This window comes from Hypanus sabinus, chromosome 10, assembly GCF_030144855.1.
Source record: "Hypanus sabinus isolate sHypSab1 chromosome 10, sHypSab1.hap1, whole genome shotgun sequence".
Classification (NCBI taxonomy): Eukaryota; Metazoa; Chordata; class Chondrichthyes; order Myliobatiformes; family Dasyatidae; genus Hypanus; species Hypanus sabinus.
In genome coordinates this window covers 12,426,236-12,448,783 of record NC_082715.1, presented here as the reverse complement: position 1 = coordinate 12,448,783, position 22,548 = coordinate 12,426,236, and the positions used below count along the sequence as shown (strand labels likewise).

General features: G+C 40.5%; 1 protein-coding gene across 1 annotated transcript in view; it reads left to right on the top strand.

The window, feature by feature from the left end:
• nt5dc1 (5'-nucleotidase domain containing 1) overlaps positions 1-22,548 on the top strand; it is a 619,201-nt gene that overhangs the window by 487,172 nt on the left and 109,481 nt on the right. Inside the window, exon 8 of the mRNA XM_059981450.1 lies at positions 2,297-2,394. Coding sequence (XP_059837433.1) covers positions 2,297-2,394 — 98 coding nt within the window. The remainder of the gene's footprint in view (positions 1-2,296; positions 2,395-22,548) is intronic.

Sequence of the window (22,548 nt, the reverse complement as noted above, 5' to 3'; positions counted from 1 at the left end):
AGTTAAGAAGTTACCCCTCATGTTCCCCTTAACCCCTGACTTCTAGTTCTAGTGTCACTCAACCTCAGTGGAAAAAGTCTGCTTGCTTTCTGCTAGCTATACCACTCATAAGTTTGTATACCACTATCAAATCTCCCCTCATTTTCCTGCACTCTAGGGAATGTTCCGTGGTCTTGAGGACACAAGATATAGGGAATGGTTAAATATGTAAGGGCTTTATTCCCTAGAATGTAAAAGATTGAGGGTAGATTTGATTGAAGTATACCACATTATTATAAAGGGTATAGATAGGGTAAATGCAAACAGGCCTTTTCCACTGAAATTGGTGGGACTACAACTAGAGGTCATGGGCTAGGAGTGAAAGGTTAACTGTTTAAGGGGAACATGAGGGGCAACTTCTTCACTCAGAGGGTCGTGTGAGTGTGAAACAACCTGCCAGTGGAAGTGGTGAATACAAGTTCAAGTTAAATATTTAAGAAAAATTTGCATACGTACATGGATGGGAGAGTATGGAAGGCTTTGGATCAGGAGCAGATGGATGCATCTGGGCAGGTGAATGGTTCAGTATTGACTGGATGGGCCAAGGAGCCTGTTTCTGCTCTGCAGTGCTCTGTGACTCTATGATTCTATTTCATGTAAGCTATCCAATCTTTATAACGTTTTGAAAAGGAAACTATGAATAGCTAGATGTATTATTGTCAAAAATGCATCAACATTTAAGCTTTATACTTCTGACTGTGAGGTGAAGCCAGCTCCATGTCCATATCGTCACTATCATTGACCAAATCAAAGGGGGTGATAAATCAGCCTATAGAAGGGAGATTGAACACCTAGCTGAGTGGTGCCATCTCTTACTCAATGTCAGCAAGACTAATAAGCTGGTTATTGACTTCACGAGAAGGAAAGCAGAGGTTCATGAGCCGGTCCTCAGTCGGAGATCAGCAAATTTAAATTCCTTGGAGTTATCATTTCAGAGAATCTGTCCTGGGCCCAGCATGTAAGTACCATTATGAAGAAAGCATCTCTACTTTCTTTGAGCTCGGGAAGATTTGGCATGTCATCTAAGATGTTGACAGGCTTCTGCAGATGTATTGTGGAGGGTATATTGACTAGTTGCATCAAAGCCCTTGTACAGTGAAAGTCTGTCCCGAGCCTTATAGGCTCATCAGGCCGGTGCTTATGCCTGATGCTTGAAGCGACTGAGAGTACAAGACTCCCTCCTGGATAGGATGCCAGTCTATAATGAGGTTAACTCCCAGCATTTTCAGTCCCACCCATTTTCAGTCTATAATGAGGTTAACTCCCAGCATTTTCAGTCCCACCCATTTTCAGCTGGGTGGACTGGAGCAATGTGTGGTTAAGTGTCTTGCTCAAGGACACAACACGCTACCTCGGCTGAGGCTCAAACTCAAGACCTTCAGATCGCTAGTCCAACACCTTAACCGCTTGGCCACGCACCATCCTTGTACAGGAAATCTGACAATGAAAGTAGTGTGTGTGGTCCTGTCCATCATGGGTAAAGTGCTCCCCACCATTGAGCATATCTGCACAGAGACTTGTTGCAGAAAAGCAGCACCATCATCAATGACCCCCCCCCCCCCCCCCAGCAACCTAATCATGCTCTCTTCTCACTGTTGCCGTCAGGAAGAAGGGACAGGAGTCTCAGGACCCACACCACCAGGTTCAGGAATAGTTATTACCCCTTGAAATGAAGGGGATAACTTCACTCCACTTCACTTGTCCCATCACTGAACTGTTCCCATAACCTTTGGACTCACCTTCAAGGACTCTTCATCTCATGTTCTTGATATTTATTAGTTGTTTACAGTATATCACTATTATTATTCCTTCTCTTTCTCTTTGTATTTGTCCAGTTTGTTGTTGTTTTTTTCTTTGCACATTGTTTGTTTGTCCCCCTGCTGGGTGTGTGTGATCTTTCATTAATTCTATTGTGTTTCTTGTATTTACTGTGAATGCCCGCAAGAAAATGAATCTCAGGGTTCTATATGGTAACATATAGGTACTTTGATAATAAATTTGAACTTTGAGCGTCCACCCTTCTGACTATTTCTGGCACATTCAGATTTACAGTATCTATAAATTTTTATTTTGAATGTTAATATAAAATTGGTGTATTTAATATACGAACAGTATAGCCAACAGAAGCATTAATTTGGCCATATCTTTGTTAATCTATCATTAATAATGTATTTCAGATTATGTTGATTTATAATTTTTATAATTTGATTGGATTGAAATACTTACTGATGATTAAGTATTTTACTTCCTTTTTCAGAGAAGACTTTGAAGAAATATTTGATATCATAATCACAAATGCTTTGAAACCAGGATTCTTTACACAATTACCGCAGCAAAGACCTTTTCGAACTCTTGGTAAGTTGTAAAATCCTCAGAAATTAATGTAATGTCTTTAATCATATCAAGGAACTGACCTCATTAGTGTCCTGCTAATTCAACTGTAATGCTGAGGCCGTGGAATTATAGAGTCGCAGAAGAGTCATTGAACACATAGTTTAGAAACAGGCCTTTTGGTCCATCTGGTTTATGCCAAACTACTAATTTGCCTAGTCCGTAATGGCTGCATATGTTTGTGGATTCTAACAGTTCTCTCTGGCTCTTTCACTCTTGTATGAAAATAAAACTAGTTTAGGCCCTTTTGAAATTTATGAATCAAACCTAGCCTCATCAATCAAAAATATGTAAATCACATTCAACTTGTCAGCACATGAACTGACTGAGAACCACAAAAAATGAATACAATTAAAAGTTAAAAGGCCAACCCCTGCCAACCAATTGCCAGTCACCCTCTGCCCAACTGCAGGCCGGATCTTGTTTCTGTCATAATGACCCTTGTACATGAGAGACCTCTGTTTTCAAGAGCTTTGGAGGGATTCAATGTGGAATGCTTTCAGAGCAATGCTTTAACAAGTCCTTACAAGTACCTTAGAGTCTCTAGTTTTGTTAACCAGAAACAGTTTTATCTCAGTTAGAAAACTACAATATATGCAGGACACACAAAATGCTGGTGAAACACAGCAGGCCAAGCAGCATCTATAGGGAGAAGCACTGTTGACGTCTCCCCTCCCCCTTTCTTTCTCCCTAGGCCTCCCGTCCCATGATCCATTCCCTTCTCCAGCTCTGTATCCGTTTTGCCAATCACCTTTCCAGCTCTCAGCTTCACCCCACCCCCTCCGGTCTTCCCCTATCATTTCGCATTTCCCCCTCGCCTTCCTACTTTCAAATCTCTTACTATCTTTCCTTTCGGTTAGTCCTGACGAAGGGTCTCGGCCCGAAACGTCGACAGTGCTTCTTCCTATAGATGTTGCCTGGCCTGCTGTGTTCCAGCAGCATTTTGTATGTGTTACTTGAATTTCCAGCATCTGCAGATTTCTTCGTGTTAACTACAATATATACTCAGTGGCCTCTTTATTAGGTACACCTGTCCACCTGCTCATTAATACAAATATCTAATCAGCTAATCATGTGGCAGCAACTCAGTGCGTTAAAACATGCAGACATAGTCAAGAGATTCAGTTGTTGTTCAGACCAAATATCTAAATGGGGAAGAAATGTGTTGTAAGTGATTTTGACTGTAAAATGATTGTTGGTGCCAGACAGGGTGGTCTGAGTATCTCAGAAACTGCTGATCTTCACTCATAACAGTCTCTAGAGTTTATGGACAATGGTGCGAGGAACAAAAAGCATCTGAGCAGCAGTCCTGTGGGCAAAAAATGCATTGTTAATGAGAAAGGTCAGAGGAGAATGTGCAGACTGATTCAAGCTGACAGGAATGCAGCAGCATTTCAAATAACCACGTGTTACGACAGCCGTGTGCAGATCAGTGTCTCTGAGCATACAACACGTTGAACCTTGAAGTTGTTGGGCTACAGCAGCAGAAGACCGTGAACATACACTCAGTGACTGCTTCATTCCAGTAAAGTGACCATTGAGTGTATTTTGTGTTTTGGAAAGCTTGCCTTCAATTCTCTTGAAAATTAAGGATACAACAGCCTGTCAACACCACAACAAATATTTGGGACTTCTTGGCTGTTATATTCCATTAATTTCAGATGCTGGTCACCTTTGTAAGGAGACCTGTGTTCCTTAAGGTCTAGAGTATAGCTTTTGCTATCCAGTATGTTTTTAATTGATGGCACAAATAAGGGATCATTTTATATAATTCATTAAAGATTAGCTGATTCAATCATCTAATACATTGACAGCTTCTTTCTGGTGCTGTAGAAACAGATTATGCTGTGCAAGAGATTCACCAATGTAACACATACAAAATGCTGGAGGAACTCAGCAGATCAGGCAGCATCTATGGAGAGAGATGAACAATAGCCCTCATCAGGACTGATAAAAGGTCTCGGATCCTGCCTGACGTGTTCACAAAATCCATGTCTGTATTAATGCTAGTTCTTCAATTGTTTTCTATTGTATCCGCTGCCACCACTGTTGTTTTCGATTTATATTTAATTTTCCTAGCTTTCCCTGAATCTTTTGTCCTACATGTTCAGTTCCTTTTGTCAAGTAATATGTTTAAAGGACATTTATGATGTTGTAAGGTAAAAATTTCTGAAAGGGAAGTATAAAACAAAGTCCTTGCTAGGCATTAGTTTCGTTTAGAGGATGATTGGTTTGAGTTTCAGTTCTGTGAGCCCTGCAGAACCCACATCCTGAATCACAGGTGCGACAGGAGGTCCCAAATGGGTGAATGTGCAGACTGGTGGCTTTTGTGTGCACGGGCTCAGGGTTCGCAACAAAGCCAACCCAGACACTCCTTTAATCAATGATAAATGATTGGAATATCCTATCGAACAAGGTAACGGAATCAAAAATGTTTCAAGTAAAGATATTAATAAGATTGAAAGAGGACAAAGAAAATTTAGAAGGATGATGCTGGCCTTTGAGGACCTGAGTAATTGGTAAAGGTTGAATAGCTTCAAAGTTCAAAGTAAATTTATTATCAAAGTACATATATTTCCCTACTTACTACACTGAAATTCATTTTCTTACGGGCATTCACAAAGTACAACAAAGAAATGCAGTAGAATCAATGAAAAAACTACACAAGGAATGGCAAACAACAAATATGCAAAAGAAGAGAAAATATGCAAAAGCAAAAAATAAGTAAACGAATGAGTAAAGTAAATAATGCTGAAAACTGGTTGTAGATCCTTGAAGGGGGGGGGTTCATAAATTGTGGAATTAGTGCAGTGTTAAATTTAGCAAAGTTATCCATGTTACGTTATTCTCTGGAGAGTAGAAACATAGAAAACCTACTGTACAATACAGGCCCTTCAGCCCACAATGCTGTGCCGAACATGTACTTACTTTAGAAATTAACCTAGGATTACCCAAAGCCCTCTATTTTTCTAAGCTCCATGTGCCTATCCAGGAGACGCTTAAAAGACCCTATTGTATCCACCTTCACCACTGTTGCCGGCAGCCCATTCCATGCACTAACCAGTCTCTGCATACAAAAACTTACCCCTGACATCTCCTCTGTACCTACTTCCAAGCACCTTAAAGCTGTGTCCTCTTGTGTTAACCATTTCAGTCCTAGGAAAAAGACTCTGACTATCCACACAATCAGTGCCTCTCATCATCTTATACACCTCTATCAGGTCACCTCTCATCCTCCGTCGCTCTAAACAGAAAAGGCCAAGTTCACTCAACCTTCTCTCATAAGCCATGCTCCCCAATCCAGGCAACATCCTTGTAAATCTCCTCTGCACCCTTTCTATGGTTTCCATGTTCTTCCTGTAGTGAGGTGAGCAGAACTGAACGCAGTACTCCAAGTGGGGTCTGATCAAAGGTCCTATATAGCTGTAACATTCCCTCTCGGCTCCTAAACTCAATTCCACGGTTGATGAAGGCCAATACACTGTATGGCTTCTTAACCAGTAGGGAATGAGATGATATCTTACAGAGGTATACAAAATTATAAGGAGTATTGGTTTATTAGATCTTAGGCGGTATCTATAGAGGGAATAAACAGTTGATGTTCCAGGCTGAGACCCTTCATCAGATCTCATGGCCTGAAGTGTCATCTGTTTATTTTCCTCCAGAGATGCTGCCTGACCTGCTGTGTTCTTCCAGCATTTTGTGTGTGTTGTAAGAAATTGGGACAAGCTAGGTGGGCACCACGATCGGCCTGAACTGTGGGGCTGAAGGGTCTCGGCCTAAAACGTTGACAATTTATTCCCTCTGTAGACACTGATTTCTTCCAGCATTTTATTATTGCAGTTGTTAAACTGATCTTGTTGAATGTAGCATCTCCTGCCTCTTGGTTATCTGTGCACTGTTTGACTGCTCTGTACCAATGAATATTCTTCCCACATTTACTTGAGGTTGGGGCTTCCCTGGCAAAGGAAATGATTCAAATTCCTGACCTGGGCTGCATGTACAAGTCCCAGCAGGCAGCTGGCTGCAGTGTGTAAAAAAAACAACCCTTATGTTTTGTAGCAAATGGACTGAAGCTTTTATTTTCTGAAAAAACGAAGCTTAGGAATTTGCATGAACTGGCACACATTGTAAATCACAGCACATACAGTACTTTGCTAGAAGGTAGCAGATTGGCAATAGATTTTTGTGAGGTTCTCATAAGTGGTGGTCCAACAGCAAAACATAGTTATTAGCTTTATGACTGTGAAAACATTTTAATGTATAAGAAGTGTTAAATATTGAGTCTTTCTAAAATACCATGATGGGCTGCTCTGGAGCATTTCTGAGACTTGTTTCTCTGCAGTTTTTACAAGTTAATCTTGTTTAACAAATTATCTTATTATTTCCAAAGTAATTCCAATACAATGAAGAAATGGGAGGAATTTGTTCTGTCTCTTCTAAGTTCATTGCAAGGGATCCTTTTTGGTAAAATAAGGTGCTTAATCGGCCTGAACTCCAGGCACATTTCAGGCTTTTTTTCCACTGGGGTTGGGCAGGACTACAGCCGGAGGTCATGGGTTAAGGGTGAAGGGTGAAAAGTTTAAGGGGATCATGAAGGGAACCTTCTTCACTCAGAGGGTCATGAGAGTGTGGAACAAGCTGTCAGTGCAAGAGGTGTATGCAAGTTCAATTTCAGCATTTAAGAAAAGTTTGGATGGTAGGGATATGGAGGGCTATGCAGGTTGATTGGAGCAGGCAGTTTAAATGGTTTGGCATGGACTAGATGGGCCAAAAGGCCTGTTTCTGTGCTGTACTTTTCTATGATACTATGACTATATTTAAAAAATGTTAGGGAGGGTTTTTCAGGTTAATGTTAATTTCCGTTTGAAACTTGTATTGAAAAATTCTCATCTTGGTTCTGAATTGTAATGATTAAGTTCCATCCATTTTACCGGCCCTACCTACTGAAACACTGGAAACAGTTTTCTTTAAAATTTATATTGTCATTCAAACCAATGTGTATAACAACACACACAACAAATGCTGGAAGAACTCAGCAGGTCAGGCAGCATCTGTGGAGATTCGACCCATGACCCATAATCAGAAATGGAAAAGAAGTTCAAAGTAAAATTTATTATCAGTACATATATGTCTCCAAGTGCAACCCAAGTGAGATTGTTTTTCTGTGGGCAGAAACATCTACTTTTCACACTTCTTTGGTAAAGGATGCCGTAAACAATGGCCTGCAACCTCCCTGTTGGACCTTGAGCTGAATCTGGCATTTTGGTGGTGTGGCTGGACTCTCACTGGGGCAGGACAATTGCAGCATGTCCGGATTGGAGTTGCTAGAGTGCACTTGGAGGAAATTTGATGCAGTGGAGATGACGTGAGGGGAGGAAACATGCGAGGTTTGATCGATTTAAGAACTAAGCCAAATTCAAGAGGTTAGGTATTGGCCGTATTGAAGTGGTGGAGCCCAAGCCCGTGGTGAGGAACGATTTAAGCGCTGGGCCAGATTGGAATCGTTGGGTGTCATGGTTGGAGGTGAGAAACAGGACAGTTCAGCTTGCTGCTCCATAGGATTTGCTCGACTCTGCTGGGCTGAGACTGCGACCTGCAACCAGCAGACTTTTGACATGGCTGCATTAATGCCTGGCTTTGTGAACTTCAGTTCTGAATACTGTTTGCTTGCTTTTATTGTTTGCACAATTTGTTTATTTCCTTTCTCTCTGCGCACTTGGTGTTTGGATAGACTCTTGGTTTTAATGGATTCTATTTTGTTTTGTGCCTGCCTGTGAGGAGACGACTCTCAAGGTTGAAAAAAATACATACTTTAATAATAAAAGATACTTTAAACTTTGTACTTCTGAACTATTTATTTCCTTCTATGGATGCTGCTTGACCTGCTGAGTTCCTCCAGCATTTTGTATGTGTTGCTCAAGATTTCCAGCATCTACAGAATCTCTTGTGTCTCCAGCGTATATGAATAGGACCATATTTAGATATTTGAAATGCAAATTAGCCAAAAAATAGTTCACTAAAGCATTATGCATGAAATTTGATTCTTTATTGTGAATTTGGTTTTTCAAGGTCTTTACATTAAGTGAATTATTTATATTAGAATTGTTACTGATTTCTTTAACATCCAGAGTTCTGCTTCGAAATCAAAATATTGCTTTCAGAATCTTTCCACTACTCCAGATTCCTCTTAGGCAAAGTCATATAACATAGAAAACATAGAAACATAGAAAACCTGCAGCACAATATAGGCCCTTCGGCCCATAATGCTGTGCCAAACATGTACTTACTTTAGAAATTACCTAGGGTTACCCATAGCCCTCTATTTTTCTAAGCTCCATGTATCTGTGCAAAGGTCTCTTAAAAGACCCTATCGTATCCAGCTCCACCACAGCTGCTGGCAGCCCATTCCACACACTCACCACTCTCTGCGTAAAAAAAAACTCACCGCAGACATCTGCTTGCAACCAATAGAAATAATCTTCTGATAGCTTATTCATTGATGACTTTCCTTTCTCGGAGCTGGAACTGGAATTGGAATTAGTTCATGACTGATAATTGTAAAAAGATCCAGTGAAAAGTTTGTCTTGCATACTGTTCATACACCTCAAATCATTGAGGTAGAACAATGTTAAAGAATAACAGAATACAGAATAAAGCCAAAGTGCAGAGCTGGAGACTACCCAGATGGTATATGAGGTGTTGCTCCTCCAACCTGAGTTTGGCCTCATCATGGCAGTAGAGGAGGCCATGTATGGACATATTCAAATGGGAATGTGAAGCAGAGTTGAAGTGGGTGGCAACCGGGAGATCCTGTCTGTTGAGCGGAGGTGCTCGATGAAGCGGTCCCACAGTCTGCGTCGGGTCTCACCTCTGCTCTGTCTGCCAGTCTCCAGCCCCTTGGTATGAACATCGAATTCTTCAACTTCTGGTAATTCCCTCCCTCCCTCTCCCCCCATCCACTCTGCCTCCTCTTCTGGCTGCCTATCATCTCTCATGATTCTGCCTTCTTCTACTACCCATGGTGCTTTCCCCTTACATTCCTTCTTCACCTCTCCGGCCTATCCCCTCTCTGCTTCCCCTCCCTCACCCCCTTGATCTTTCCTCTGATTGGTTTTTCACCTGGCAGCTTCCACCCTCCCCCCACCTTCTTTATAGGGCCTCTGCCCCCTCCTCCTTCAATCCTGACGAAGGGTCTTGGCCCAAAATGTTGACTGCTCGTTTCAATGGATGATGCTCGACCTGCTGAGTTCATCCAGCTTGTTTATACGTGTTGATTTGACCACAGCATCTGCAGTGTACTTTGTGTTTAATAATTATGGCTCATTGTGGAGTTAATGAACTGCAACAGTCCAATGGGCAGCAGGGTAATATAGTGATTAGCACAACACTTTACAGTACCAGTGACCCAGGTTCACATCACCCCATTGTTTGTACATTCTTCCCATGAACGCATGGGTTTTCTCCAGGTGCTCCAGTTCCCTCCCACAGTCCAAAAGCATACCAGTTGATAGTTTAATTGGTCATTGTAAATTGTGCTATGACAAGGCTGGGTTTAAATCGAGCAATTGCTGGGCGTCACAGCGCGAAGGGCTGGAAGGGCCTGTTTTGTGCTGTATCTCAATAAATCAATAAAGGTGTTGCAGACTTTTCCTTAACATTATTCCCAGACATGCTTGAAGAACATTTACTTCACTATTCAGTAAATGCCTGAAGGAAGCAGAGGAAAACATGAAAATAAATGTGGAAAAAAATGCAATTATAGGATGTTTATAGTAAAGGGGTGATAGTTACTCTGAAATAAGTAAATTGTTACAAATACCACAGGAAGACAATTAGTCTATAGGTAGAGCTATTTTTTAAACAATTTTTAAAATTGCTTAAACTGTTTATAGAAGTATTTCCATTATTTATTTGATCTTTGTTCACTGTTGGAACAATTTTTCTCATAAACCAGCAAACTAGATTTCATATCAAGAAATGCTTAGATATAGAACAGGAAGTTTTTAAAAGAAACAAACTGCTTGAGAATTTCCTATTCCTTTCAATAATCAATTGGCTGGTCCCAGGCCTCACAACATATTGAGGTGGCAGGGTCCAGGTCCAAGAGTGAGGAACAACCCACTGTTTAGATTGAACTAGTCAGGGTGTTGGGGTCAGGGGAGATCGACAAACTGGTGTTCAGCTCACTGCCTGCGTGATTTACTCGCCTCTGTGCTAAAATGAGGCCGTTGTCTACAATTAACAGGCTGCTGGATCGGCTGAGATGAGCTTTGTGGCTGTGAACTCACTCATGCGCTTCAGTTCTGAATGTTATTTGCTTGCTTTTGTTGTTTCCATGATTTTTTTTCTACACATTGGGTATTTGACAGTCTTGTTAATGGTTTCTTTTGGGTTTCTTTGTAATGTGGCTGCCTGTAATCTCAAGATTTTATGTAATGTACATACCTGGATAATAAATGTACTTTGAACACTGAACTTTTTAAAGTCGAAGACAACTTACCAGTAGTGCCTAGGTTCAGAGTCAGAAACTCTATATTCAAAAATCTGAAAACCAAAACACTTCCGACCCCAAGCATTTGGGATAATGTGTACTCAACCTGTAGTATGTTTATACAGTTTCTGAATATGCATAAGGGTATTTTGGGAATTTGACAGTGATCTTGCCTGATTTGTGTCTCACCATTAAAAGACTTCATTTCCAATTACCAGGGCAAGAACTGCCAGAAATGCTGAAAATCTACATTACAATTTGTGTCGGAGGGATAGGAAAGTAGACAGAGGGTGGCATAGCTTCTGACAGGGATGAGAGCACAGCAGTAACAGTGTGAGTTTTTGGGAAAATGAGGAACTTGTAGGATAGATGTATTCCAAAAACAAATAATGGCAAAACAGTACAACTGTGACTGACAAGGGAAGTCAAAGCTAATGTAAAAGCAAAAGAGAGGGTTTACAACAACACTAAAATTAGTGGGAAGACAGAGGATTGGGAAGCTTTTAAAAACCTACAGAGAGCAACTAAAAAAATCATTAGGAGAGAAAAGATGAACTATGAAAGCAAGCTAGCAAACAATATCAAAGTGGATAGTAAAAGCTTTTTCAGGTAGGTAAAATAATAAAAGAGAGTTGAGAATGGATATGGGACCACTAGAAAATGAGGCTGAAGACATAATAACAGGGTCTAAGGAGATGGCAGATGAACTAAATGAGTATTTCGCATCAGTCTTCACAATGGAAGACACTAACAGTCCTCCAGATGTTGAAGGGTGTGAGGGAAAAGTGGGTGCATTTACTATTACAAGGGAGAATGTACTCAGAAAGCTGAAAGACCTAAGGGTACATAAGTCACCCAGACCAGATGAACTGCACCCTACGGTTTTGAAAGAGGTAGCGTTAGAGATTGTGGAGGCATTAGTATTGCTCTTTCAAAAATCAATGGACTCTAGCATGGTGCCAGAGGACTGGAAAATTGCAAACTCTTCTATTTAAGAAAGGAGAAAGGCAACAGGAAGGAATTTATAGACCAGTTAGCCTGACCTCAGTGGTTGGGAAGATGTTGGAGTCAATTGTTAAGGATGATGTTATGGAGTATTTGGTGACGCAGGACAAGATAGGACAAAGTCAACATGGTTTTCTTAAAGGAACCTGTTGGAATTCTTTGAGGAGATTACAAGTAGGCTAGATAAAGGGAATGCAGTGGATGTTGTATATTTGGACTTTCAGAAGGCCTTTTACAAGGTGGCACACATGAGGCTGCTTATCAAGTTAAGAGCCCATGGTATTACAGGAAAATTATTAGCATGGTTAGAGCATTGGCTGATTGGTAGGAGGCAGCGAGTGGGAATAAAAGGATTATTTTCTGGTTGGCTGCCAGTGATGAGTTAGGTTCTGCAGGCATCGGTGTTGGGACCACTTCTTTTTATTCTGTATATAAATGATTCAGATGATGGAATAGATGGCTTTATTGCCAAATATTCAGATAATACGAAGATTGGTGGAGGGGCAGGTAGTGTTGAGGAAACAGGTAGGATGCAGGAGGACTTAGACAGATTAGGAGAATGAGCAAGAAAGTGGCAAATGGAATACAATCCATGGTCATGTACTTTGGTAGAAGAAATAAATGTGCAGACTATTTTCCAACTGGGGAGAAAATCCAAAAAGCTGAGTTGCAAAGGGACTTGGGAGACTTGTGCAGAACAACTTAAGGTTAACTTGCAAGTAGACAGAGTAGCTGTGGAAAGAATGTTTCCCATGGTGGGAGAGTTTAGGATAACAGAGCAGAGCTTCAGGATAGAGGGTCATCCATTCAAAATAGAGATGCAGAGAAATTTCTTTTGCCAGACAGCGGTGAATTTGTAGAATTTATAACATAAGATCATAAGATATAGACGCAGAAGTAGGTCATTTGGCCTATTGAGTCTGCTCCACCATTCAATCAATTCTTCCAGTCATCCCCACTCCCCTGCCTGCTCCCACAGGCAGCTGTGGAGGGCAGGCCATTAAGTGTATTTAAGGCAGAGCTTGATAGGTTCATGATTGGACACAACATCAAAGGTTACGGGGAAAAGGCCGGGCAGTGGGGCAGAGGCAGGAAAAAAAGGATCAGCCATGATTGAATGGCAGAGCAGACTTGATGGGCCAAATGGCCTAATTCTGCTCCTATGTCATATGGTGTTATGGTCTAAAATCTAAAATAAAACTAGAGATACTCAGCAAGCCAGGCAGCATCTGTGGAGAGAGAAACAAATTTTAAGGTTTGAAATTAGTCTCCTTTCATTAGAAATGGTGTAACTTAGAGTTGAAAATTGTTTTAATTTTGGGAAAAGGGGAGAAGAGTAACAGAAGATGATGATTTTAGTCTCTTTGAAGATCAGATGGAGGGAAAGGAGACAATGTAAAAAAAAAACAAATCTAAAGATATATCTGTAGTTTTTCTTATTGAGAAGCAGAAAACGAAATATGCTAGAAACCTGAAACAGAAAGAGAAAATGATGGAAATATTCACAGTGCAAAGCTGCAAAGAGGGATCAACGCTAATCCTGTGCTAATTTACAGAACTGTTTTTTTGCCATTTATTTTTATTCTCGCCTCATTTCTTTCCTTCTCAGTTTTCAAACTCTTGCTCTTCCTTTGCTGAAATGTATCCAATTTTAGACGATGGTATTTTTGGCAGTGTTACAAGCCTTTTTATATGATTGATTTTAACTTCTCTTTGTAATCATTTTTGAGAACTATTTTTCCTGGTTGTTGTTTGACTCTACTACTGCTGCTGCCTGTTACACGGTTGGTGCTTAGGGCAGCAGTGAAGATCCTCCATACCTGGTGGTGTTCAGGACCTCCTTCGTCATATCAGTAGCTCAGTTTTCACCACTGTCATTCATGCTTATTCCAGGTGGAGACTCAGGAATACCATCACATTCAGATGTAGAAGGATTCTTCATTGGTGTTTCTGTAACAATTTTGTTTTACTGGTCAGGCTTGTTAGCCTTGAGTTGAACCCCCAATCCTGGAGGCCCTGTATCTTCGTCTGCCCTCTACCCTTTGAACTGTTTGACATGGGTGATCCTACCAAGAGCCAAAGCATTAAGCTCTGACCCCAGCAAACATAGCTCTCCGGGTGATTGAGACATGCAATCCTCCAAACCTTATGACAAGCTTGTGGTCCTCTTGGAGGTTTGTTTGACTCTGAGAAACATATATTACTAATAACAAACTGAGGTAGACGTGGTTTATTTCATCTGAGAGCCATTAATAAGGTGCCACACAAGTGGTTATTTAATAAAATTGGAGGCTGTAGGATCAGTAGGTAAGTGGATCAAGAAATGGTTAATGGATGGAATAACGGTGTGGACTGAAAGAGTCGTTGACAGGTTGGAAGAATGTGATGAGACAATTTTTACAAGAACCACAGCTGTGAGTGTAATATATCTAACGATTTACTGCTGTTACAGAGCTGAAGGGCTTTGAGAGTTGTGAAAAGAGCGCAGAGAGAATTCAAATGAATATCGGCAATTTGCTGATGACCTAGCAAATGAAATATAATATGGACAAATGTGAGGTCATCTGCTTTGGTAAAAAAATGAGAGGAAGGCAAAGCATATTTTAAATGGTGAAAGATTGTTGATTGGAAAGTGGGGGGATCGTGTACACAAACAATGAGAAAAGATTAACTGAGTACTGGAATAAAGGCAAGTTATAGCTTGGTCAGCCTGCAGCAGGAATTACGTATACAGATATGTTCACCTCCCAAAGGTCGGATATAGTTACAGTAGAGATTAGTTACAATCATGATTCACCACATTGATTCCTGGCATGGGAAGTTTGTCCTTGGAGGAAAGTTAAGCAGGAGGCTTTTAGTCTTTTGACTATATAAAAGAGTAAATGGTGATTTCACTCAACATGGAGCTTTGAAGAGATATTTCTCCTCACGGTGATGCCTAGAAGCAAGCGTCAGAGACTCAAAACGGGGTGGGGGAGGGGCTGGGCATTCAGGCTGTGAATCAAAGTATGTATGCCGTGTACAACCCTGAGATTTCTCTTCACACAGACAGCCATGAAACAAAGAAAACCATAGAACCTATTCAAAAAAGCAGTAACCCCCCCCCCCATGCGCACAAAAAATTGTGCAAACAGCAAAAGAAATGAGAGAAAAAAAACAGAATATGACACACAAAACCACAAAGTCATCAGAAGAGTGGAGGCATCAGTTTAGTTCAATCTGGCGCTGCATCATTAGTTATCTGCAGGCCGCACAGCCAGTCTGACCCACTCAAAATCACACAGAATAGCAACAAAGAAGGAGCCACTAGAAGAAGCCAGGAACACATCATAATGTGAACTATAGAGCCCAAAAGAAAGTATACTAAAATAGGGTCGTAAAGAGAGCTTTTGGCACATTTGCCTTTATAAATCAAAGTATTGAGTATAAGAGTTGGAATGTTACGGTGAGGTTGTATAAGGCATTGAAGAGGCCGACTTTGGAGTATTGTGTGCAGTTTTGGTCACCAAATTACAGGAAGGATATTAATAAGGTTGAAAGAGTGCAGAGAAGGTTTACAAGGATGTTGCCAGGACTTGAGAAACTGAGTTACAGAGAAAGGTTGAATAGGTTAGGACTTTATTCCCTGGAGTACAGAAGAATGAGGGGAGATTTGATAGAGGTGTACAAAATTATGATGGGTATAGATAGAGTGAATGCAAGCAGGCTTTTTCCACTGAGGCTAGGGGAGAAAAAAAACAGAGGACATGGGTTGAGGGTGAAGGGGAAAAAGTTTAAGGGGAAAATTAGGGGGAGCTTCTTCACACAGAGAGTGGTGGGAGTGTGGAATGAGCTGCCAGTTGAAGTGGTGAATGAGGGCTCACTTTTAACATTTAAGAAAAACTTGGACAGGTACATGGATGAGAGGTGTATGGAGGGCAATGGGCCAGATGCAGGTCAGTGGGATTAGGCAGAAAAATGGTTCGGCACAGCCAAGAAGGACCAAAAGGCTTGTTTCTGTGCTGTAATGTTCTATGGTTCTACACTTTAAGTTCAAATTTATTGTTGTTCAACCATATACAAGGTGCACAACACCATACAGTAAACACACACACAACTCTTGAGTAATATCACGACAAATGAATGAGCAAATAATTAAATATATTCCAGAAGCATATGGCATTTAGCATACGATCCATTTATAACACAAGCTAAAAAGTAAACAGTATGACACTACTGGCACTTCATAAGTGATGAGACCTGGGTGATGGCAGGAGTTCAGTAGTCTTATGGCCTGGGAGAAAAATTTGTTTTCCATCCTAACAGTCCTTGTCGGAGCGCTACGGTACCTCTTGCCTAATGGTAGGGGGTCAAAGAGATTGTGGGACAGATGAAAGGGATCCTTAACAATGCGAAGGGCCTCACATACGCAGCACTCCTGATAGATATCTCGAATGGGTGGAAGAGAGACCTCGATGATCCTCTCAAAGACACTGTATCTTTGTATTCACAGTCCAAAAGGTCCATGCAGTGTCAGTAGCTGAGTATATTCAACAGAGATCAATAAGCTATTAGATATTAAGAGAATGAAAGGATGTGGAATTAGTAGACGAAAGTGGTGCTGAGGTAGAAGATCAGTGATTTAGTTGAACGGTGATACAGGGAAAAGAAGCTGCCTGCCCTTCTTCTGCTTCTGTTTCTTACCTTCTTATCAAAAATCCTGCCGTGACCGACAATCATTATTTTAAAAGAGTACAAAAAAACATGCATGCAGGCTATTCTCACCGAGGTTGGGTGAGACTAGAATGAGAAGTCATAGCTTAAGCATGAAAGGTAAAATATTTGAGGGGAGCCTGAGGGCGAGCTTCTTCTCTCAGAGGTTTGGATCAGCACGTGGATGGGAGGACATGATGGGCCAAGGTCCAGCTGTCAGTCAATGGAATGAGTCAGATTAACAGTACCTCGTGGACTAGAAGGGCCTGTTTCTGCACTCTGTGAATCTCTGACTGGATACAGAACGCACAGCAGAACATCCAATGTCAGAAGGCAAGAGTCCCACAGGGAATGCATATTCAGAAATTTACCATCAGCTCTAACCTCAGTTTACTATTGCTGCTTTGGAAATCTGCAATAGTTACTATATAATGGGTCATTAAAAATTTAATTTCAATACAGCACTGTGCTAAAGTCTTAGGCACATTTCTGTACCTGGGGTGCCTAAGACTTTTGCACAGTACTGTATTCATCAATGTGGAGCAGAGAGCGAGTTTGTAAATCTGACAGGAGCAAAGCATGTTGGGAGTGGCGGTAAGGGTGTGGGACATGTGGCAGAGAAGGAGCGCAAGGGGTGGGGCACGGCAAGGGTGCAGACACACCCAGCCCGGAGACACCAGGCAAGCTCATCATATTCCAAGCAATTGGCTTATTGATCATTACAGAATGTCTCTCTGGTGCTTCCTGCCCTCTCCCCTCACCCTTCACCTTTTCTCAGCCTTCATTCCCCTCTCCCTACCGCTTCCCACCCTCAGTCCACAATAGAGACCCTAACCACAATCAGGTTTATCATCACTCACATATGTCATGAATTTTCTTTCATGGCAGCAGTACAGTGCAACACATAAAATTACTACAGTGCTGGGCATGTCTTAGGCATCCTGTATATAAATGTGCCTAAGACTTTTGCACAGTACTGTCGACTGTCCTCAAGCCATCGAGGCACCTAGAGAGTGGCGAGCATGAAGTATAGTCAGTGTTGCCAAAAAATATCACTTAAAGGGCATATTTCCTGCATGGGACAATGGATGACTGCATTCCTGCTCTAAATACGGCCTCACCACAGGTTTTATGTTGCTATTTATATCCCACATTTGTCCATAATCTGTGTTGTGTTTGCCATTCTGCAGCTGTTCCCCTGTTAACATCATACCTACAGAAAAAATATCAAAAAGCTTGAAAGAATACAGGGAAAATTTACAAGGGCGTTGACAGGACTTGAGGACTGAGTTATAAGGATAGGTTGAATAGGTTCATTTATTCCCTGGGGTGTAGGAGAATAAGGGAAGATCTTATAGAGGGATACAAAAATTTCATGGGTATAGATAGGGTGAATAGGTTTTTTCTCTTGAAGTTGGGCGAGTCTACAGCTAGAGGTTATGGTAGCATAGTGATATTATAGAGCCTACGATCGGGTTTAATTCTGACATTGTCTGTACGTTCTCCCTGTGACCTCGTGAGTTTCCTTTGCTACTCTGGTTTCCTCCCGCATTCGAAAGGGTTCGTAGTTCAATTGGTCACATGGTTGCAATTGAGCCAGAAAGGCCTGTTACTGTGCTGCATCTCTAGAAAAAAAAATAAAAATTAATTTAAAATTAACACAAAGTGCTGGAGAACTTAGCAGGTCAGTTAGCAGCTACAGAAAAGAGTAACAAGTTGACATCTTGGGCCAAAACCCTTCATCAGGACCCTTCATTGATTATAGCTCAGCATTTAACACCATCATTCCCACAATCCTGATTGAGAAATTACAGAACCTGGGCCTCTGTACCTCCTTCTGCAATTGGATCCTCAACTTCATAACCGGAAGACATTGGACACTACCTCACTTTTTAATACATATTATTTCTATTTTTGCACGATCTTTAATTAGATGTATACTATGATTGATTTTTCTTCATCTATATTATGTATTGTATTGAACTGCTGTTACTAAGTTAACTAATTTCACAACATATGCCAGTGATAATAAACCTGATTCTGATTCCGAAAGGAAGGTGGAAGATGCCTGATGCCTGAAGATACTGATTTCTAGCATCTGCAGAGTCTCATCTTTAAAAAATCTGTTACTGTCATTTTGATCAATTCTTAGAAAATAGCTCCTTTCCACTATATTGTCTTAATATTATTGGGCTTACAGCAGGAGTTCCAAACCTTTTTTATGCCAGGGACCCCTATGATTAACCAAGGTAGGGAACCACCAGCTTAGAGAAAGAAATTAGATTTATGAACAAGTTATTTGGAATGACCATTGAAGTAAATTGTATGAATGGGTTGAAGAGAATGTCATGCATGTTATTTGTGTGTTACAAGGATTCTGAGTGGATTGATTGACGTAAGTAAGCATAGACAGGGCCTTTAACCCCCGTCAATGAATTCCCTGAAACTGGAGAACTTCTTGTTTCCTTCATCCCAGTGTGAGTGTCACAGGCTGCAATCATTATGCCATAGACCTGGAACTGTACCTTGTGTTAGTATTGTGAGGAGGTCTATTCAGATTATTTAAAAAAACGTTGGATTAGATCCATGAGATGAAGCTTTGCCAAATTTACAACGTCACCAGTGTGTAAGCACTATCAGCTGCTGTTGGCTGCTCTACATTGGAGTACAACAATATTCCTTTCTGATTCCAAGGCATTGAAAGGGAAGTTAAAGATCAAAAAAGGAGGGAATAGATAGTAGTAAATGGAGGAAATGAATGAATTCTCTTAACTAATGCTTTCTTGCAAGTAAAGGATTGTTGCATACACACTCCGCTTAAATGACAAGCCTGCATATCAGTGTACTTCCATTTGCCAAGATATTCTTGACTTGTTAGCTTCACAGGTATATGTTTTCTTTTTGTAAGATTCTGTTCAGCTGTTAAATCTCTTGGTTGATATATATTGAATGCAACCTATGAACCAAGAACTCTACAACTCATTTTCAGTATTATACAGAATATGAATATGTAATTTATTATTATTATTTTTATTTTTTCTCAGCTCAAGCTGGTAAAACCTGAGGTATGGGCATAGCCAAGCACACCCATTTCTCAATAGCCAGGAACTTTCAGACTATTCTAGTGGTGTTTAATATTGTACTTCTCTGGAGATTTACATAAATATTGCTGTGTTGGTCTAATTGTAGATTACTATTGAGGCAATGTATTCTATGTTCAAGTTCCATGGTCCTTCAATTTTCTCTTTTAATTCAGCATATTTCCGGTGTTTTTCACTTACTGATTTCTGTATGTTATGTTGTTTGGAGTGGCTAGGTAGGTTGTTCTTGTTTCTTTATCCTGTAATATATACAGATAGTTATTATGGATTGTCCTGTCAGTAATAACAGATTAGTCATAATTCTTTATTATTTGGTGTGGTGTAGTTTTTCCAATGATTCTACTTGATATTTTATCACATTGTGAATCTCAGGGTGACATATACATACTTTGATAATAAATTTACTTTGAACTTTGAAACTTAGCTACATGACAGGTAACCATCCTTCTGGAGTGAGGAGTGTAATCAAATAAGACTCACATCTCAAACCACATAAGGATACCAGCAAGAGTCATTTTCCAGTTTGAATAATTCTCTCAACCTAATACTAAGTTATATTACAACTGCCACACAAAATGCCACAAATCCAGCATAAAGTGGTTTTACTTTGCAATGAAGTTAAAAGCAAAGGAACATTGTGCCTTTCTCGTGTTTATTAGTCAACGTAAGAGTAAGTGACAGCAAAGTATTCCTTCTTTAATGAAAAGGCTTATTTAATTCTGTCAGTGTTGTTAATATGGGGACAGAACAAACAGGCTCTCACAAGGACATGATACTAATATGTGAATTGGTTTTGATGGTGATGGAAAGTACTGAGTGAGGTGCCTGTGTTTAAAGTAGGGACTAGTTGAAGAGGTTGAGTTTTAAACCTCTGGATCTGGAAGTGAATGGCATTGAAGACAAGTATGTAGAGATTAATGATTAGCTTTATTTGTCACATGCACATCCGCACATACTGTTAAATGTGTGATTTGAGTCAATGACCAACACAGTCCGAGATGTGCAGAGGGCTGCCCGCAAGTGTTGACATGCTTCCTGCGGCAACACAGTATGCCGACAACTTATTAATCTGCAAGTCCTTGGAATGTGGGAAGAAACCAGAACACCCAGGGCAACCTATGTGGTTATGGAGAGAATGTACAAACTTCTTACAGGCAGCAGTGGGAATATATCTGAATGTAGTGCGTCAGTAAAACTGCCTCAACATACATACAGTGTTGCAGAGCTGCACTCTGGGACATCTGTTGACATCTCCATTGACTGGAAAGTGTGCAGCAAAGGAGGGATTTGGCTGTGACTACCAACCCAGTCAGGAAGGTGGTGTTATTTCCAAATCTTACTTCCATCACAGTATTTAGTGACTGAAAGTAAAAATTGTTGTTTCTGTCAATTTATTATTGACATAAATTCCATAGGAAAGATTTTTATTCCAGATCTTGTATTGTTGGATAGTAATTTGTGAATTCGGTAAGGACAAATTTCCTTAACCCTTATGGGGGGGATCAACTCTACTGCCTGACCTGTTGGCTGCTTGCCACGTTTTCATTTCAGATTTCCATCTTCAGTATTTTTGTATTTTGAAACTTCTCAGCAGGTCCATCAATATACTTTTTTTCTAAAATCTCAAATCGTGATTCAAATCTAAAACAAGAAGAATGCATATTCTTAAAAGTAAATTTCAGTGTCAAAGAAGTTATGTGGCTAAGTATTTCAGCAAATTTCCATTAAGAACTAAGAGATAACGAGTGGTTTACATCAGTAATGAACTTTACAAGAACATCTATGTACACATAACAGTGAAATTGCTTTAACATTAGCCACAAATATTTAAAGTTAAACATAGGTGTATCACTCATTTAAGTACCCTTCCCTGTTCTTTAACAGCATATCCCTTGAGCAGATGCCATTACAGTAAACATTCTTGCTTCAACCTCTTCCTCACTCTAAGACATAAGACGTGGGAGTAGAATTAGGCCATTTGGTCCATTGTGGCTGCATCTCTATTCCGTCATGCTGGATTCATTATCCCTCCCAACTCAGTTCTCCTGCCTTCTCCCTGTAACCTTTGACACCCTGACTAATCAAGAATCCATCAACCTTTGCTTTAATTGTACTCAATGACTTGGCTTCGTCAGTCAACTGTGGCAATGAATTACACAGATTCACCACCCTCTGCCTAAAGAAATTCCTCCTCATTTCTGTTCTAAATGGACATCCCTCTATTCTGAGGCAATGCATTCTGGTACTAGATTCCCCCATTATAGGCAGCATCCACTTTATCTAGGCCTTTCAATATTCAGTAGGTTAACCAGGAAAACTACTTTGGTTCACTGTTCTTCATGCCATCTATATGCCACCATCAATTGGTTAAAACAAGAAAGGAAAATTCACATGAAATCCCATTGCTACTACCAGAGCTATTCCTGTACATCAAAGAATTGTTTCAAGTTCAAGTGTATTGTCATTCAACCATATACATACATACCGTCAAACAAAACGTTCCTCCAGACCAAGATGCACAACACAGTACATATAACTCACACAAAACACAAAAGTAATATTACCACAGATAAATGAACAAATAATAGGGCACATTTACAATACGTCAGAAAGTAACAGTACAGTAATAAATGCTATTGGCGCTTCATACATATTAAGACCTGAGTGGTGGCAGGGAGTTCAGTCATTTCACAGCCTGGGGGAAGAAGCAGTTTCTCATCCTAAGAGTTCTTGTCCTAGTGTTCCAGTTCCTCCTGCTTGATGGTAGGGGGGTCAAAGAGATTGTTGGATGGATGGGAGGGATCGTGGGCAATACTAATGATCCTG